Consider the following 19,821-nt stretch of genomic DNA (forward strand, 5'->3'; position numbering starts at 1 on the left):
CTCTCAATCTGGAATGAAGTGGAATCCCCGAAAATGGAGAGATCCCTCGCTTTAAATAGCCTCTGCCAAGATTTGAATTCTGTCAGGCGGCATCTATGTACGGCCCGTACCAAGGTGGTACGGCCAGGCCGTACAAGATGGGAAAGAGGCTGGATCGGCTAAGTCTGGTAAGGGCCGTACCAAATCTGGTAAGGGCCGTACCAAGTCTGGTAAGGGCCGTACCAAGTCTGGTAAGGGCCGTACCAAATCTGGTAAGGGCCGTACCAAGCCTGGTAAGGGTAGGTCGTACCAAGCCTGGTAAGGGCCGTACCAAGCCTGGTAAGGGTCGTACCAGGGAGTCCAAAAATGCCGTTTCTTCGTGTATTTTGCTCCAATCCTGCAGAAAACAAACAAACTCTCAGCAGTACCAAATTCTAAGAATATATCAATGAAATGCACATGGTTTTGACAATTTGGAACATGAATTTGGTATGAAATCAAGTCAAATATAGGCTAAATATGCGAGGTATCAGCCTCTGCCTCCCTTTCTTCAGGATCCTCGTCCGTATTGTCAGCATAATAAAACCGTTCAGGGGTTTCAGATCGGTGCCTTTCAGATTGGACTCGGCTAGAGGACGAAGATGGAATCTGAGGTCGACCCCTGTCAGATTGAACTCTACTAGGACCCGCTACAGATGGGGTCCGGCTAGGACCCGTTACAGATTGCTCGAGCCCTAAACCCTGAGTCAAGTTCAACAATTGTCTGGTATTATGTCTGGAGTTCTGTCTAGAATTTTGTCTGGGGTAGGCTACCACATATAACTCTAGAAACTTGAAAGGAGTGGCCATATTCATTGTCATTTGGAGATATAACTCCCAGCTGCTATCGTCTTGTACCGGAAACTGTTGGAACCAGGTTTGGTTGCCTTGACCAATATTGATCCTTGCGTTAATTACCCGTTCATAATTACGGTGGTCAATACCGAGTTGTTGGTACACTTCCCTATTAATACTTCTAAAATCCAAACCTAAGCCGATATTGAACATTTTCGGCATTTGGTGGCTATAATAAGCGCCATTTGGTCCTTGTAATACTTCACCACCAAAATAACAAGCAATTCCAATCATAATTGGTTGAATGAACCTAATATTACAAAAAATATTATAAAATAATGCACTAAATTAAATAATACTACAGAAAATAAATTTTTTGAAAAAAATAATGGAAAAAAAACGCACCTTGGCGGCTGTCTTCGGTGAACAATTGAAACAGAAGCGATCTGATCTGTATATAGCAAACCTAATGAGTGCGCAGATCCACCGTGCACACGGGTCGGTGCGCGGATCCACCACGCGGACGGGTCAGTCTGGCGGGTCATGACGCTGGCGGGTCAGTCCGCGGATCCGTTACGCGAACGGGTCGGCGATCCGTTCGCAGATCCACTACGCGAACGTGGCGGAATCTCAATTCGGAATTTTCGGATGGTGTTTAATTTATTCCGATTTTTCAGAGTGGCACAAAAAAAACGGGGGGGGAGGGAAGAGAGAGCAATAGTTTTGGGGTCAGTCAAATATATTTTTTAAATAACAGTGGACTGATAAGCCCGTTAATTTTTTTCAAATAATAGAAAGCGGACCTTACTTGAAGAATTAAAACTGGGCTCACTGGATCCAGAGAGGGGCATATCTTTTTTCAGGGGAAAGGGGGGGCAATGATGAAACCAGGCCTTTTTTCCTACTGGATTTCAAAATCCAGCGAGGGACAACTGCCCCCTCTGGACTGTATTGGGTCCGCTCCTGACTCTATGCTGTCCCAAACGAATTCGCATCCTCTGAGATATCTCAAACTTTGAGTATTTTTTTGGAAAATTCCAACTGTTCATATACGTTCTCCACAAATCTCAAAGCACAAATAATACTGGGCCCTACACTACCCCGAATAGGCACCGTACATGCCGGTCACGCAAAAGTTGAGATATCTCAGAGGATATGCACTCTCTCAATCTATCTGATATTTCATGAATTTTGCATATCAGGATCCCCTAAAGTAACCCAATCTGGACTGAGAGGGAATGTAAGATAGCCTTTAATATTCGTGCCAAACATAGATTGGACAGTTCGGATCCAAACTCAAAGATTGGGTTACTTTAGGGGATTTGAGTTCGAATATTTTTTTTGAAGGTCAGCCGCGAATTGCCACTAACAAATATATTGATAAAAAAGTTTTTTTTAATTCGAATTTTTCCCGATAATTTCGGATCTCTTGTTTCACGGAAAATATAACATATTATGTAGTGGCTCTAACGAAAGGAGAGCACGGGTTTGTTTCAATTTGTTAATTTGTTTTGCTTAAATTAATAATAATTGAAACAAGAATACAATGGTTCGTACATAGGGTTGCACAAAAAAAATTTGAGATTCGTGATTCGATTTGAGTTTGATTCAAAAAATTTCAAAAAAAAATAGATTTAAAAATAATTCGGTTCGAAATTAATTCAAACCAGTTCAATTCGAAATTAATTTAATTTCGAATTTGAACCAGGGCAGGTTCGATCCAAATAGGTTTTCAAGTATTTTTGGTTCGAATCTCCGAGTAATAGGGACCGTCCAATTAATTTAAGATGAACAAAATAGGTTCGCCAGTATTCTTTCTCCCTCTAGCTCTCACTCTTGCTTAAACCTAAACCTAGCCGACTTTCACTCTTTCTTGTTGTTGCCTCTCCTCCGCTCCGTCTCCTCTCTCCAACCGATCTCCTCCGCCGTTTGTCTCCTCTCTCCTCCGCTGTGTTTCACAAGGTTAGCCTCTCCTCCGCTGTGTCTTCTTTCTACTTTTCTTTATTCCTCTCTCCACTGCTAGATGTACTGTGGTTTATCACAAGGTTAGCCTCAAGTTCGATTCCTATATATGTACTGTGGTTTATCACAGGTGCAGGAAGCATGCCACTACATTATGCAGCATGCGGTGGAAATGTTGTCTGTTGTCAGGTACTTTCAATGTGCTTTATTGTACTAAAATTTCAAATTGATGGACTATTAAGAAACTAAAATTTCTGATGCAAATTTTTATTGCTTGGGGTGCTTGCATCACTGTTAGTAATTCTAGTGGGTATGCTTATGTAAACTTTCTTTTTAAATTCTAAATTTTAATTCTTTCAATGTCTTGTGATGTGTATAAAATATGTGGTTACTGCAGTTAGCTGCAACTGGTACTTAGTTGCTGGTTTGCTAGTGGACTGGTACTAATGTTAGGTTAGCCATGGCCTGAGTTTGCTACAGGCCGGTGATTTATCAGGTCAATGATTTGAGTTTGCTTCTATATAGGTATGGAGTTCTAGTTCTGATTACAGGAAGATATTAGTGGTGGCTATTTGAGACTTGCGGCAACTAGAGATTGGATTTCTGGAAGTAATGATGCTCCAATTAACAAGAAATTGACTGTCAAGGTTTCTAAAATTCGACTTTTATGTTAATTGGAATTTTATTGCTTCATTTGCAATGTCTCAAGTCATGTTTGAGAAGTTTGAAAAGTATTGGGGGGGAGTTAGTCTTTTAATGACTATTGCTTATATATTAGATCCAAGATTTAAAATGAATTTGATCGGATTTTGTTTCAAAAAGTTGTACCAAAGTTATGAGGTTGAGGCTCGTATTGAAGAGGTTAGAAGCAAGGTGAAATTATTTTTTCAGAAATATGAAAGGGATTATATGGCTTCCAATAGATTACCGGTTTCTTTAACCTCTAATCAAGATGGTACCTCTTTAGATACCCCACTCGAGGATGACTATTTTAATTTTGTGATTGAAAACCAAACTGAAGAGAATCTAAAAACATATCTTTAGGTGTACTTAGAAGAAAAGATTCTTGTTGTAGGGCAAGGAGAGAATTTTAATATGTTGGAGTGGTGGAAAGTTAATTGCGTGAAGTTTCCAATTTTGAGCTTGTTTGCTCGAGATATCATTTGCATTCCAATATCAACGATCGCCTCTAAGTCGGCTTTTAGTGCCGAAGGTCATGTATTAGATGATTACAGAAGTTCCCTAACTAAAGATATGGTTGAACTTTTGATTTGTGGAGGTGATTGGATAAGAGCAAGCTCAACTATCACATTGCACACCTTACAAGTAAAAGACGATGCTTATAATATCTATTGTTCATTTATTTGAATATTGAAATAACTTGTGCACTTATATTTTGTTTTCTTAATATTTTCAGCAAGCAGCCAAAGAAAAGGAGAACATTGAAGTGCCTAATACGGATGGAAAAAACCGATGAGTGTAAGCTAAAATCTAAAATCTAAAATATTTTCAACAAGCACTTATAGGGAAGTTGACAATTTCAAGAGTTTATACGGGTAGAGTGTGAATTGGTCACTAAACTTTCCTTAGAACTCAAATTTATTCTATTTGAATGTTTTGTGTTGCAGACTGTACAAGGGAATTGTTCCGCTATGGGGTCGCCAAATTCCCTGTAATGATCTTTTTACAACTTTTATTTCAGCAAATATAATTTATTATCTATTGTTATTTCATTTTTAAGGAATAGCTCAGATGATGCATTTCTAGGAATGAGTTATCTCTATAGCTCACCTTAATTCTAATTTGTAGTATAACTATTGTTCTTAGTGAGATATTTATGTATTGGTTAATGGTTCTTTCCACTGCACATATAGTATGTCCCATATTAGCATACCATTATTCTCTGACGCAATGGATATTGTATGCTAGATTGTAATGATTTCATTAGACTTAGTTTTTTAAACATTGATACAACAAGCAACTTACTTTTTTTTTCAAGTGGCAAATATCATATTTAGAGACAAATGGTTTTTATTTAGGATAATATTTGAGTTTGTAATAATTTTAAAACTGTTGTGAGTATTCTATTGATATTTAGATTGTACTTTGTTTGTTTCGAAAAGCATCTGTGTAATCAATCATTTAACCGAATTGTTGGATAGAATTGATATTTAACCGAATTGTTGGATCCAACAATTTGTAATTGTACTTTATTTGTTTTTATTAATTTTTAAAATACTATGTAATCAAATTGCTGCAAATAGTGTAATCATTTAACTGAATTATGGAGGAATTTGCATTTTTTATCTTGTAGCTCAAAATTTCTGGGTGATTAAATTGAAAGCAACTTGTCATACACCCAATCAAGCATTAATTTTTAGGTGATCCTTGTATAATAATGTCGAGAAGGAGAAACTGACGGTAGGTTTTATCTTATTCGGAAATTACTTGAAATTGGTTGTCTCTGCCACAATTTCGAACTAATTTCGAATTATACCGAACTAAATTTGAACTGGCCTTTTAGGTTTGAAATCTATTTTAATTTCAAACTGGATTTGATTCGAAATTATTTCGAATTTGAATTCGAAATTATTTCTAATTTGAATTCGAATTAGGACAAATTCGATTTGGTTCGGTTCGTTTGCAGCTCTATTCGTACATGTACATTCAGCTTTCGTGTGTGTGGGTGTGTGGGTGGGGTGGGGCGCTGCCAATGCCGCCATACGCTTTGCCCATTCATCGCCTGACACGTGGTGGGTGGCTTCAAAAGTGGTCTTTCAGATATATTGTGACCGTGGCATTACAAATTTCATACTAATATCTAGTAACATGATCCACATTTAATTCACGAATTAAAAGTTTTTGTAATATTTTCAAACCGAACATCGAATAAAACACGGAAAATCATATTATACGTTCTATTCGTGAATAAAACACGAATTACGAATTATTCATGAATAAATGCGAAAAAAGTTAATATTTTTTGGTTTTTCTTTTGCTTCCTTGTACTGCATTTTCAAATTATATCTGAATTATTCTTAAATCACAAATTTTTGATCTCATCGAACCAAATTCAAATAATTCATTTGTTACTATACTAATGCATAAAAAATGTTGAATTATATTCGCTAAACGTACAACAAGGATTTCGGTTAAAATTTTCAATGAAGACCCTATAACTTTAATAATCACAGAAAATGTTTTGTAAATTATGGTTATAATTTTCAATGTTCATATTTTGTCTTACCAATGAAGTATGGTACTTATAATTCAAAAATAGCATGCAATTGGAAAAATCTCAAACTTAGCAAAAAGCAAACAATTCAAAAGTTGTGCCTATATGAAGTTTAATTCATTTTATTGAACTTTATTTGCCTGCAAATTAATTTTTTAAAGTAAATTATTTGTCAACTAATTAATATGCAATCTGAAAATAAAAAAAATAATTTATTTCTGTTTCTATTTGACAGGTAATATTACATAATATATTTTCCATATTGATTTAGCATATTACATGATTTTTCTTTTAAATGACTAACAACGATAAATAATATTGCAAATCATTTTGATCAACTAATAATATTACCAAATTTTTTCAATTACAACGACATATATATGTAAATTTTTAAACTAAAAAATAAGTAAAAAAAAAATCTTAGTTACCATTGTGCGACACATAAATCTAGTATGTGTTTCTGCTTAGTATTGAGATATTGAGAAATGGATGCTACTTTTTTATTTTTATTTTTTTAAATGCTACAAATAAAATATGGGTGGTGCTCTTTTGAGAGCAACAATTAGATTAATGAGCGCAAAAAAAAATTTCCTCTCTTCATACACAATTTATCCTTATTAGATTATTCTAATTATGACACAAACTTAATAATAGTTCGTATCAAATATGTAAAAGAAAACTATTAAATGTTATTGAAAGAGAATGAAAGAATTTCTTGACTTATTGGCTTTTTGTTTATTTTTTTATGGTGAGACAGCTATTGTGAGAGTTAAATGCGCAATAATTATATTTCTATATCAAATTTAGTAGTATCACCTACATATTTTAAGGTTTTGTTTTATATTATATTAGAAAAAGATTACCAATTAAAATCTCTTTGTTAATAAAAAACAATAATATTTTATTTCATATATCCTAATTTTCTTTATTTTTTTAACAATGCACTTAGGATATCAATAAAATTCATTATGTAACTTTAGACTTTGACATCTAAATTTCATAAATAAAGTCCCATTTTGCACGTAGACAATTTTTTTACTATTTGTATCAAAATGTATTCAATTTAATTTTTTTTTAAAAGTTACTTATTAATTTTCTTTCAATTCATTCAGTTTATGCAAGAATGACTTGGTTTATTCAATTCAACTTTTAAAATGGCAATCTCACTGTAAAAAAAACAAGAGGAGGGTTCAAATGTCTCCATGTTTTTGTGCCTCCATCATGCCTCCATCTCTCTCCATCATTTTCAAAGTTCAAACAGTTGATCCGAACCGCTCAACCTAACCTCCATACTAAAATATGTTTGGAGACCAAATTTTATATTTTTAGGAATTTTTTTACTATTTTTTTAGATAGGTACAAAATCAGTAAATCTGAACCATCTAAAAACAGTATTTTTGTACCTATCTAAAAAAATAGTAAAAAAATTCCTAAAAATATAAAATTTGGTTTCCAAACATATTTTAGTATGGAGGTTAGGTTGAGCGGTTCGGATCGACTGTTTGAACTTTGAAAATGATGGAGAGAGATGGAGGCATGATGGAGGCACAAAAACATGGAGGCATTTGAACCCTCCTCAAAAAACAATTAGCAGGTAAAATTTTATTTTGTTTCAATAAAATTTAATAGTTTCCTTTTACATATATGATACAAATTTTAATTATGTTTCTATTATAATTAGAACAATTTTATATAAAAGTAAATTGTGTATAAAGAGATAAAATTGTTTTAGTATACTCAATAATTTAATTATTTAATTGATGCCCACAAAATAGCATTGTTCGTAAAATATTCGGCACGGCCAGTCTATTTGATATCTTTTCTTCTTCTTTTTACTTTTTTTTTTTCTTCTGTTTTAAAATTTAAAAAAAAAGTACAGAAAAAAAAGCTTTAGATCGGAAGCGTATCCTCTGCGGAGCTTTTAATCTGATCCGTTCATTTCGGATCGGACGGACCCGATTAAAAGTTCCGCAAATTTTAAGAAATTTGTTTTGTTTTTTTCAATTCGGGCAAGATCTGATCTGTTCCGTCTAATCTGAAATAAACAGACCAGATTAAAAGCTCCACACAAACAAACTCCGCAGACGATACTATTCCCCGCTGAACCTGCGCTGCACAGTGTGAAAGGAATTCGTATCGACTGCATTAACGGAACGTGCGTTAATAGATCTCAACCGTCTGATTGAAATCCGCACTAATAGTAAAGGGCCCCGTGAGTCATACGCATGGGCCGGATTGGCTCCGATTCTGATCGGATGGTCTAGATCTATTGAACTCAAAAGATGCAGGCCGACTCATGGGAAAGGAGGGGGCGTAAAGATCTTGTACTCTTTTGAGTCTTGAAACTTCTGAAAGACCAGTCGCATTGAAGCACGTGGCTTATCTCTTCATCTCTAGATAGATAAGCCTCTTCTCAGTCAAATGAAGCCTGGTGTTTCCCTAGCAACCGGTACAGTGTATAACAATATCTAATAAAAAGAACAATTGCACGGGGGTAGGAACTCGAAACTTAGAGGAAAGAAATAATAAGCAGAAACAATGGCTCTAGCTTCGACCTCTCACCACAGCTTCATCAAAGGCAATCTTCAATCTCCCGTTAGAAAGTCTCCAAGGAAAACATGTCACCTGCCTCTGCTCTCTTGCAAGGCCTCCCTGGAGAAAGAAACAGAATCATCTAGGTTACCTTGAAATCTTTGTTTTTCGTTTATTATGTGTTTCTCTCACGTAATTGGAGAACTCAAGGGCTGAAAAGTGAAAATCCCGTGGTTTACCTTTTCGTGTGGCATTTTATCGAACACCTGGTGTTTGCAGCTAATTAACCACACAATAGTCCCCTTGTGTTTACTGTATAGATGAGACCATTTGCACAATTGGTATAGTTAGAAGTTGATATGTAGTGTTACCTGAAAGCACCTTCATGACCCTTCTGTGCCAATTGGAATCCTATGCAAATTTTACACTAGAACTTAATTACCTAGGAAATAATGTGCAATGCGATTTGTCAAATTATAATTTTTTTTGTCTGGCTAACGTTGTGGATCAAATCAATTTGTGCAACCCAAATTCAATTATTATTAGCATTTAGCAATTGGGTTTTCCGTGATTTCATCAGCAACAAGAGTGAATTCAAGTTGGTTAAACTCGCGGCAGTTACACTGGCAGCTGGAGTTCTCGCGCTGGGATCAGTTGACGGAGCAATGGCAGCTAAATCAGGTGGCAGAGTTGGAGGCCAGGCATTTCGTTCAGCACCTAGGTCTTCAGGACCTCGTATTAACAATTCTAGGTATAAATTTCTTTAATCTCAGTGTTATTACCAAACCAGCATGGTACCATATATGGTGACCAACTCCGGGACTATCAGTATCTGTAGGTAGGCGTGGGCTTGTTCTAGGTTCTGTGGTAGTGTTGTTGCTGTAGATTGTGCCTTGAGCTGTACCTGGTTTCTTTTCTGTGAAATAAAAAGATTTTTGGCACAAAAACTACCGTTTTGGAATAACAACAAAGATTGACAAGTGATCATTTGTTTTAATTTTACTTAAATTAATTTGAGCAGGACAAACATCTACGTAAACCCACCAATTGCGCCACCACTTGGTGGGTATGGTGGGTATGGTGGGTATGGTGTACCTTTTTTCGGAGGTGGCTATGGTTTGTCTCCTTTTAGTTACTTTGTGCCGGGACCGAGTGTTGCTGTTGGAGTTGGTGGCGGGCTCGACGTATTCTTCTGGTTTCTAATTTTTGGCACAGTTGGCGCTGTTGTCAGAAGATTTTTCGGAAGAAGGGATGATGATTTTGATGATTATGATGACTAATCTTAATAATATTGTTTTACTGGTCAGAAACTATTTGTAGAAACAATTTTTCATGAATTGTAGAACAATTATGGGATATATAATTAATCATGTATAGTTTTGTATTGCTTACTAATATATCAGACATAATGAAGTAGATAATAAAGTAGCTATTGTACAGCATCTTCTGTTATGTTATTTATGTAGCAATCGGGCCAGGGGCAGATTTACAGTGTTCTAAGCTGCCTTATCCTGGATTTTGTGTTTTAGTAGAGTTCGGAATGTTCCGATCGATTTTGTTCCTCCCGAAAAAAATTTTATTCTCCTGAATGTTTGAATTGTAATTCGGACTAAATTTAGAGTTAAAATTAAAATAAATTTATTAAATTATGATTGATAATTAGAATTATAGGTCAGATAATCAGAAATTACAAGTTAGAATATTAGAAAGTGCAAGTTAAAGCATTGTTTTTTATCGAATACCTAATTAGTTAATGGATCTAAACCCGATTAGCTATTTAAACCCGGTTCGATGTTGTTCCAGTATAAATCCGTAATATGTAAGATAATGGTTGCATGTTAATGAAACGGACTAAAACTAGTATTTTATCAAAAATAAAAATGATTTATCCTTGTTTATTTTCAATTTTTCGTATTATCTTGATCTCCTAAAATAACTAGTTGTAGTTATCTTCAAGATAAAAATTTATCTAAATATTAACATTTTGTTGACCTAAGAACATGTTGTAGGTTTTTCACCTTTTTCACCTAAACTAATAATTTATTTATTTTTAATTTTAAAAAATTAATACTATAAGCCCATTTATGATATTACATGATACTTATTTATGTTGCCTCCACGGCTCCACTCATCTCAATTTTTTTATTTCATCCCTAATTCCCTATAGACCATTATAAAAATTATTAGTTTTAAGCCCAATAATAACACTGGTTGTATACTACTTTGAAGTCCATGTGATGTAGGCCATATCTATCCGTCAGTCACTGCACCATGTTTTTTTTTTTTTTTTTTTAAATAAAGATCTCTTGACCTGTTTCTATTTCGTTTTAGAAACAACACCAAAAATAAATAAACAAGAACCAAACCTGCTAATGCAGCTCCTAGATCTTTTATTAGTTTACATCCTCTCCTTATACCAAATGCAAATCATTAAGCTATATACCTCACGAAATTTAGATAACAAAACACACAAAATAATAACAAAATAAGGCTTCCAGCAGATGATCATACTTCATTTGTCCCTGGCTACTGAATTCCCTTCATTATCCTCTTCACTATAAGCAGCTCATTTTCAATAATAATCACATCCTTTGACAAACTTACTTGGAGATGGGATCATACAGGGGAGTTTACTACTAAATCCACTTATCTTTTTGTTAATAACAGGGGAATACTATCTCCCCACCCTCTCATCTGGTGGACTGTACCAGTACCACACAAAATCAAGATTTTCATGTGGCTAGTTATGCACCAAAAAATCCTCACTAAAGACACACTAGTTAAAAAAGGGTGGGCAGGGAACCAACAGTGTCAATTCTGTCTAGAACATGAAAACAGGGATCACTTATTTTTTCAATGCCAGGTAGCTCAACAAGTATGGTTCTGGCTTGGTAAGAGTCAACAGTATATGCATACCTGGAGGGATTGGCAAAATATATTTTAATTCCCATTCACATTATCCAAATCTGACCAAGCTGGTTTCCTATTAGTTTTAAGTGTTGTTTGTTGGATTTTATGGAAACATAGGAATGACTGTTGTTTTAATGATAGTTCCTGTAAAACTGCTAGATCTCTTATCTTACTAATCAAAAATATTGTGTTGTATTGGCTAGGGGGAGTGAAAAAGAAGAAGACTCAGAGGACCGCTGAAGATTGGATGCCTATTATTGAAGATGCTATCCCACTGGCATGCATTCCCCCTGGGGGAGAGCTGGTGATGTATCAGGAGCCCCCTGGCATGCATTCTCCCTGTGATCCTAACAATGCTATATGACATTTTATGCTGTCCATTTACTTTCTGTTTTTTGTAGCAACATCAGCCCATTGTGTTGTGGCTTAGTTCTATCCACCTTAGAATATTTCTGGTTTTTGGCTAACTCTGTATGCTGGCTTATCTGCTGCCAATTAGGATTGCTATCCCTTTCTTTTTGTTTTTTGATGACAGCAACAGTCAGGATATTACCTGATCATGAGCTGCACAAAACTCTACCTGGCCTGTAATTAACTTTTCCTTTAATGGAATGGGCTTCTAGCCTCTTTTTAAAAAAAAAATAATAATAATAATAACCACATCCGGCTTATATAGATGTAAATCAAATATTCCTCTTACTCAATAATTAATAAAGAAAATACATTAGCAAAGATATTTAAGGCGCTCGGGTCTGATAAGGTATACATACATACAGCCATATTTTGGATCTTTATCTAGAAAGTATTTTAGTCTAAATGATCCGTACGTAACTTGTTAATTTTAAATCGGATCGTGTCTGGTTCTGATAATTACGTTTAATAGTAAGCCCTTCAATACTTATTAATTTTGATCCGTAACTATATAATGCCTAAGGGCCCTTTTCTCAGAAAAAAAAAAAAAAATAGACAAATACTCATTACCTGTTTGGAAATGGTCAGATTTGGAACAAGTTCGGGTCGTAAAGCATTTGATGAATCTATTTTATTTGTATTAAAAAAATACAATCATTTTCTTCGTTTTCTTAAACATCTGCATCAAATATTTTTTAAAATATAAATTGAAAACATTATTTAAAGTTAATGTTATATTGTTGATATAATAACATAATGCAATATGATAATATAATAAAAAATAACAGCTCTATTTTAAATTGTAATCTATCTAAACTAAGAATATTATACCGATGCAATTTTGGCAACTAAAAACACTATTTTTCTGGCCACTTTAACAGTTATGTGTTGGTATATATTATTTAAAAAATAAAAAAGTGAATTCACCCTTATTAATATAAATATTAGTTTCCTCATAATACTAAAAGGAATGGATCTACCCAATAAATATCATATATAATTACATTAATTAATTCATAAGAAATTGCGACTTCGAATGTTTATGTGAGTATCAGGTTAAGTTCGAATTTGAATCGGATAACCAAAATAAAACTATATCCTATCTTTTATAATGTCGGGTTCGATAACAGTTTGAATTGATATAAAATACTATTTTTAACTGTAGTCATAACATAATTGATTTTGTGAAACCATATACCCTATCTATTTTGATCAATTTTAGATCAATGAACTTTATGTTCTTTTGGAAATTTCAACAAATATCCTAAAGCGTCTCTAATGAATCCAAATCAAGTGCTATCTATTTTTTTCATTTCTAATCTAAAATGTATTTCAAAATGTCTAAAGGTGGTTATAATGTATAAAGAGATGATCATGCAGCGTTTCTGCTGGAGTACAAAAAGTCAAAAACACAATAACATAATCCCATCACCCTCTTTCCCCAAGTTTTTCTTTGTAACTATACTTTGTTTAAGGGATAATTTCCTATATACCCTTCAAAACATCTCCAATTTCTTATTTACCTCTCAAGTCTTAAATTTATCTTATTTATCCTTCAACTCTTACAATAATTTTTTATTTACCCATCACTTAACCAATTCTAAATTATTTATAATTAAACTATAAAAAAAATTGATTAAACTTGAATTAAAAAATAAAAGACAAAACTACCCTTCTTCTTTTCTTTCTTTCTCTACATCTGCACCACACGATTTTAATTGTTAGATAGATCTTTTGATTAACGGGTTCGATAATCGAATTGGATTGGATAATTGAAATTATTCAACCAGTTCACTTTTATAACGGGTTCGCTTCCTGTTTTTCTACACCACACTTAGAAAATTATAACTAGTTCGCTTCCTGTTTTTCTGATTCTTATTGTGCTGCTAAAAGTGTACTGATTTTTATTTTTCTTTGATGGTATGCAAATCTCTATTGCATCCAATATGTACTTAGGATGTATATCGCGTGTCATATTAAAAGGTTGTATCAATATAAATCGAGTATTGTGTTTATACTTTGCTGCTTTCTTAATTTCTTTTCTTTTGTTTGGAATGAAATATTATATATCCTATGCCAACATAATTTGTGGGTCATGTAGTGTCCTATTTCTTTTCTTTTATTATACTTGTTCCTCGTGTGTGCTGTCAGTATTGATCGTCCTATTCTTTGTACCCAATTACTAATTTGTGCTGTCAGTATTGAACTCCCTACATCCGTCGTTATAGTAGCCATGTAAAGTATAGCATAGTACCATACCAATACCACTACCTTCTCTTATAGCCCTACATGAAGATACGATAGAAAAGGGGGAGCACGACAGTGCGGATAATGTTGCGGCTATGGCCACAGGTTGAAGAAGTGGGAAGGACCTTGTGGCGAGTTAATATTTTATTCTATTCAGAAAAGTGGAGGACCTTGTGGCCACAAGTCTTTCTTTTAAAAGGAAACACAAAGAAAAGAAGAAAGATAATTTTGTCTTTTATTTTTAATCAAAGTTTAATCAATTTTTTTTATAGTTTAATTAGAAATAATTTAGAATTGGTTAAGTGATAGATAAATAAGAAATTATTGTAAAAGTTAAAGGATAAATAAGATAAATTTAAGATTGTTTAAGGGTCAATTATTTTGAAAGGATTGTTTATGAATATTGTACATGGAAACTGTACTGTATTAATGGAGTAGAGCTAGGGTGTTCTTAAGCTCACCAAAGTGTTTGGTGAGCTTGACTCTAAAATCCGTCAAATCGGTTTCAAATGACGAATCCGAACCGTTAGAACCCGCCTATTTTACGTGTGATGTGTCTACATGTGAAATTTTTAAACTTTCGAATTAGTTTAGTATAAAGTCAAGCGGTCAAAACATGTTCAAAAAATGAATGCACTAAAATTAATTTATTAACCTTCTAATTTTGACCAATTGACTTTATACTAAACTAATTCGAAAGTTAAAAAATTTCACATGTAGACGCATCACACGTAAAATAGACGGGTTCCAACGGTTCGAATTCGTCATTTGAAACCGATTTGACGGATTTTGGAGTCAAGCTCACCAAACACTTTGGTGAGCTTAAGAACACCCTAGTTCTACTCGTATTAATGTGTGTCAAGGTCTCAAGGACAGTGATTCAGGGGCAAACTGGCAATGAATCTGCCGCACCAGCAGCTTGCCACAGCGATACCCACACCAATAATTCAACGGAGAATCTGGACTCTCCCGTTCATCTCAGATTCTCAGTACTTTTTGTTCGGATCGACAACTCTTCGAGTCTTTCGTCACTCCGCCTCCCATTACTCCAAAGTCCAAACCCATGAAAAATGACCCCCACAAAAACCCTCTCCAAAACCCTCCAGTTAGTTTCCCTCCCCTCCCCTACCTTTCCTCCGTCTTCCCTCGACCAAATAGCTAAACTCATAACAACCCACTCCTCTTCCCTCCCTCTTCGTCCCCTGCTTCATTCTCTCCTTCCCCCTTCCCTCCTCTCCAGTTCCCCTTCCCTTCTCCCCTCCCTTCTCTCGCGCCTCCTCCTCTCTCATTCCCCTTCCTTTCATTCACTACACCTGTTTCTCTACTCCCTTACAGCTGTACCAGCGGCCCACCTCCCCTCTCTGTCCCACTCCCTCTGCCTCACGCTTCATTCCCTCTCCCGCTCTCACCGCCTCCCCTCCTCTCTGCATCTTCTATCCTACCTCTCCCTATCTCGCCCTTCCCTCCTATCCCCTCGTGCCCTCTCTATTCTCCTCTCCAATCCCAAGCTCGATTTCCCCTCCACTCTAAACCTCTTTGCACGTGCCGAGAAAATTTGGGCACGTGCAGGCCTATGTTTCGGGCCGGAAGAGTTTTCCTCCTTGCTTCGATCATTTTGCATTCGAGGCCGTGTCACTGAAGCACGTGCCGCATATCTACGCCTCTACAGTAAATTTCCTTTTTCACCACTTCCTATAAATACTCTCTTGCTGGGGTTTAAGGAATCAGGCGATGTTGATGCACTGGATACATTCTACCATGAATTGGTTGCACGTGGCTTTGAGCCAGACTCTGTCTCGTACTGTATCAGAATTGATGCATACTGTAAGAAGTTGCGATTTGGTGATGCACTTCAGCTGTTTGAGGAAATGAGTAGTAGAGAGAATTGTGAGATTACTATCAAAACTGTGACCACTTTGATACATGGAGCTGGACTTGTGAAGAACCCATTGGCTGCACGTAAACTGTTTGATGAATTGAGTGAAAGAGGATTGACCCCTGACAAAGGAGTTTATAATGCATTGATGGGGGCTTACGTGAGAGCTAGTGATATGAGGTCAGCGGTGGAGGTCATGGAAGAGATGGAGTTGAAAGAAATTGATGCAGATGATGTGAGTTATAACACGATATTTTGTGGGTTAAAGAGAACCAATGATCTGGATGGAATCTGGAAGCTGTACCAGAAAATGGTTCAAACCGACTTCTTGCCAAGAACCAGAACAATAATGGTTCTCATGAAAACATTTTGCGAGAATGGACGCCCAGATTTGGGTCTCAAGATGTGGGATTACTTGGTTAGCAAAGGGTGTTGCCCACACGTGCACGCACTGGATTTGTTGGTAACTGCCTTGTGTTGTAGAGGTGCAGTACATGAGGCTTATCGGTGCTTCAAGGATGTGGTTGAGAGGGCTCGTGCCCCATCTGAGAGAGCTTTCAAGGTCTTAAAGGGGTTTTTGGTGAAAGAGAAGGATATGGAGAAGGTTAATGAGATATCCTGTGTAATGGAGGATCTGCGTGCTTCTAACTCTGTATCATCATTGGAGAAGAAAAGGGTTACTTTCTTGTGAAGAGTTATCCCAAGAGAAACCATGTAATATTAGAATGTCTCAATATTTAATTTATCTTATGTTAACAAGAGGAGAATGATCGTTTTAGTCATATGTTTTATTAAACTAGTTGAGTGTGAGGCAAATTCACTAATAAAGCACACAAGTGACAACCTAATTTTAATTAAATTGAACTGAGTTGTGTTTGAGACTTTCAGGGTTAATAAATCAAAATAAAGATTATGGTCTTATTCTGGAGACAGGTGATGAAGGCATGGAGGAAAACATGAAGTTTCTGTTTTTTTATATAATCAAGAGGTTGAAAAACACTTGAAGTTTATTGCAATTCAATAGTAAGTTTTTCTGCCCGTTGATATTATACAATAAAAAACTCCAACATTTATAGGCTTCCACATGTAATGTGTTCCTTCAGATGTAAAACAAAATAGAAAGAAGGATTTTTTTTTTTTTTTAGAATTTTGATTTTGTACTATGAAGGCCAAAGTACAATTGAGTTTGCAATGGACCTGTGAAATATAGTTCACAAGACCTGAACTCTTAAGTTACATAAACATGTATTTGACACCAAAAAAAAAAAAATGAAACAAGAAAGTAAAGAGAAAAGAATAGAGCATGATTTCTTGCTCTAACTCAAGGCCCTATAAAGCCGAGCCACATCAGCTGAGTTTGATTTGGTATCATTAATTCTCGTCTCTCTTTTGGGTCTTGATCCAATACCAATACCTAGTGTGAGGCCCAGATTAATATCATCACTCTCACCATCACTATGGATATCGTAATACTGTTTATATCTACTGGTACCACAGATTGATGCACTGGTTCTATAGTTAGAACCTGAAATCTCTTTATCCTGCTCCATTCTCTGATGACAGTCAAAGTATGAGTTGAGATTTTGGTCCAGTTGGTTTAGCTCTTTCATTAGTGATTTTTGCATTCGATACAGGCGATGTAGCTCATGCACCTACAATTTTGTGATTAAAATAAGAACTGTTATGTTTCTTCTTGTATATTAGGAAAAGTTCAGATTTTAAGAAACAAGCAATGAAGCTAAACAGAGCTGTATGCAAGTCCAATTAATTTCATTAAACAAATTCAATTCCTTTTGGCAACCATGTACCAGTTTACTACCCCTGGAGGTCCGGTACCAGCAGCATGTACAAGCCATACATACAGGTACATGAACATGATGGTCTATTAACTTTGAAGGTTGTAGTACCTGATATTTAAAGATCTTTTCTTGTTTCATTATAGTTCTTCGAAAAGACTCTCCGTTCCCCAGCTTGGTGTTTGCCATTGAATGGCAACTCCGTCAACAAATTTGAACAGTGGTACTTTCCAAATTAAATATTCTAATGTGGATTTCTCTCAGCTTGTTAATTAAACTGAGAGTTTCTGAAGTGCATGCAGCTATATCTCATTCCTCTGGAAACTGAAAAGTCATTGAAAATATAACAACCGAAAAGAAAAACTTTATACTGCGAAAAGGTTCGGTGGCAAATAATCTACAAATTCAACTCTAAAAGCGTAGAAAGAATTCAGGAAGGGCAAAATTGAACATTAGTAGCTGCTGAATGGAAAAGTATCTTAAGATGATTGTTTACCTGCTTGTTGAGCATTTCTTGCCAGAACTCTCCAAGTTCTCGTTCAATCTTTTAATTAGGCATTATTATGCATATCCAGCAATAGTATTGCTCAAGAAGAACATATCATACGAGAGATCTCAAGTATATCTATATATCTAGCAAGATTTGAATAATTGGATAAGACTAGACACTTTGCACACATGCATGCAGAGCTTGACAGGCTGTTCAGACGAAATGAAAAGTAGTTTATTTTCTTTATATAAGTAGTTAAGATGTGGCAAGATGATAAGAAAAGACACATAAAGAAACAAATCTGGAACTCCTTGTTGAGGCAACCCACGAAGGCATGTGGGAGATGATAAAAGAATGTTATTTCATATTTTAGTGTCTGTACATATCTTGAAAGCTATGACTTCAAGATGTCTGTTGAAGCCACATGTCTCCATCGCATGGGGAAAAAAGCATATCTTTTTATTTATTTATTTAAATAAGATAGAAAGTTTACTTTATTAATAATACAAAGTTCTATAGGTACGAAAAACATGTATTAATTGATGAGCTGAGTACTAAATAAAATTAAAATTACAACTGGTTTACAATTTGTGAAATAAGAGTAAAAATAGTTGTAGTCTCAACTCTAAAAATTCAGTTACACCTTTTTTTTTTTCCGGAAACTAGAAATCACAACCATGAATGCTCTTCTGTAACAAATTGAATCTCTTGTTTAATTAGAATAGCGCACAAAGGTTTGTTGTTGATCATGTTACTCCTTGTTTGTAGTTGAGAGCACGATAATGCATATGAGAGGAGATGCGACTATGCGAGCTAGAAAGTTGGGAAATGGCAGTTGTTGAATAGATAATCAACTGTCTCCTCACTTTATCTTCCCCGATAACAAATGTTCAGTAGGACCCATCCTTGCTTGACCAAACTGTTTATTGTTAAATTTTATTTTGGATAGCTAGCCCCACAAAAATCTGCATTATTGTCGGTGCCATCTTGACCTCCCATTTTTTTTTTTTTTTTTTTATGTTTATTGTCGTGAAATGTCCGATACAGTAAGAGATGAAATCTAATATTGCGCCGAATAGTGAGGTTCATTCTCGCGTTAATATACCATGCATCATTTTGCAGTGATGTTTATAGACATTAAAACTGGCCAAGAGAGAGTAGAAATTAAGTACAAAAGCGTATCTTTTAATTTAGAGAAGAGTTTGTTTTTAATTTCGAAACTAAATTTGGTTCAATTTAGTTTCTTAACCTTTTTATTCAATCAACCCTGAACTATTGAATTTGGTTTAATTTGCCCCTTCTGTTATCGAGGCGTTAATATTTCCATCAGATTTGCTGACATGTTATATGTACTCCTTTAATTTTAATGATATGTCATATTTAAATTAAATTTTAATTCATACCATCTCTTCTAATTAAACTCAACCCGTTAATTTATACAACTATTGACATTTTTTATAAATTTATATATTATATTCCGACTTCAACTTTCCGGACATCATCAATTTATTCTTAAATTGAACTTGTTATTATGGAATAAAAAATTCAA

At 35.0% G+C, this 19,821-nt stretch overlaps 2 protein-coding genes and 1 long non-coding RNA gene across 3 annotated transcripts; 2 read left to right on the forward strand and 1 right to left on the reverse strand.

Moving 5' to 3' along the window:
- The first annotated feature begins 8,391 nt into the window (after nucleotides 1-8,391).
- On the forward strand, nucleotides 8,392-9,984 carry LOC144569856 (uncharacterized). Its single transcript, XM_078320329.1, has 3 exons — nucleotides 8,392-8,688; nucleotides 9,123-9,293; nucleotides 9,564-9,984. Exons 1-3 carry the CDS (start codon nucleotides 8,549-8,551, stop codon nucleotides 9,820-9,822), a joined length of 570 nt encoding a protein of 189 aa, XP_078176455.1. The 5' UTR covers nucleotides 8,392-8,548; the 3' UTR covers nucleotides 9,823-9,984.
- Nucleotides 9,985-15,180: 5,196 nt separating this feature from the next.
- Nucleotides 15,181-16,677, forward strand: LOC144569800 (Tetratricopeptide repeat (TPR)-like superfamily protein). The gene has a single exon (XM_078320276.1). It carries the CDS (start codon nucleotides 15,181-15,183, stop codon nucleotides 16,675-16,677), a length of 1,497 nt encoding a protein of 498 aa, XP_078176402.1.
- Nucleotides 16,678-17,107: 430 nt separating this feature from the next.
- On the reverse strand, nucleotides 17,108-18,411 carry LOC144569857 (uncharacterized). The gene is made up of 3 exons (XR_013516166.1): nucleotides 18,279-18,411; nucleotides 17,894-18,106; nucleotides 17,108-17,638 (listed from the first exon to the last, which is right to left on the reverse strand). It is a non-coding gene; the product is annotated as an uncharacterized LOC144569857 (long non-coding RNA).
- Between the last annotated feature and the right edge of the window lie 1,410 nt (nucleotides 18,412-19,821).

Source organism: Carex rostrata, chromosome 18 (assembly GCF_964058835.1).
Source record: "Carex rostrata chromosome 18, lpCarRost1.2, whole genome shotgun sequence".
Lineage (NCBI taxonomy): Eukaryota > Viridiplantae > Streptophyta > Magnoliopsida > Poales > Cyperaceae > Carex > Carex rostrata.

Bases quoted from the DNA above. Each gene is read 5' to 3' on its own strand.
- LOC144569856 (XM_078320329.1), top strand. From the start codon at position 8,549: ATGGCTCTAGCTTCGACCTCTCACCACAGCTTCATCAAAGGCAATCTT. The intron at 8,689-9,122 runs GTTACCTTGAAA...TGATTTCATCAG, and splicing joins AAAGAAACAGAATCATCTAG to CAACAAGAGTGAATTCAAGT. The intron at 9,294-9,563 runs GTATAAATTTCT...TAATTTGAGCAG, and splicing joins CCTCGTATTAACAATTCTAG to GACAAACATCTACGTAAACC.
- LOC144569800 (XM_078320276.1), top strand. From the start codon at position 15,181: ATGACCCCCACAAAAACCCTCTCCAAAACCCTCCAGTTAGTTTCCCTC.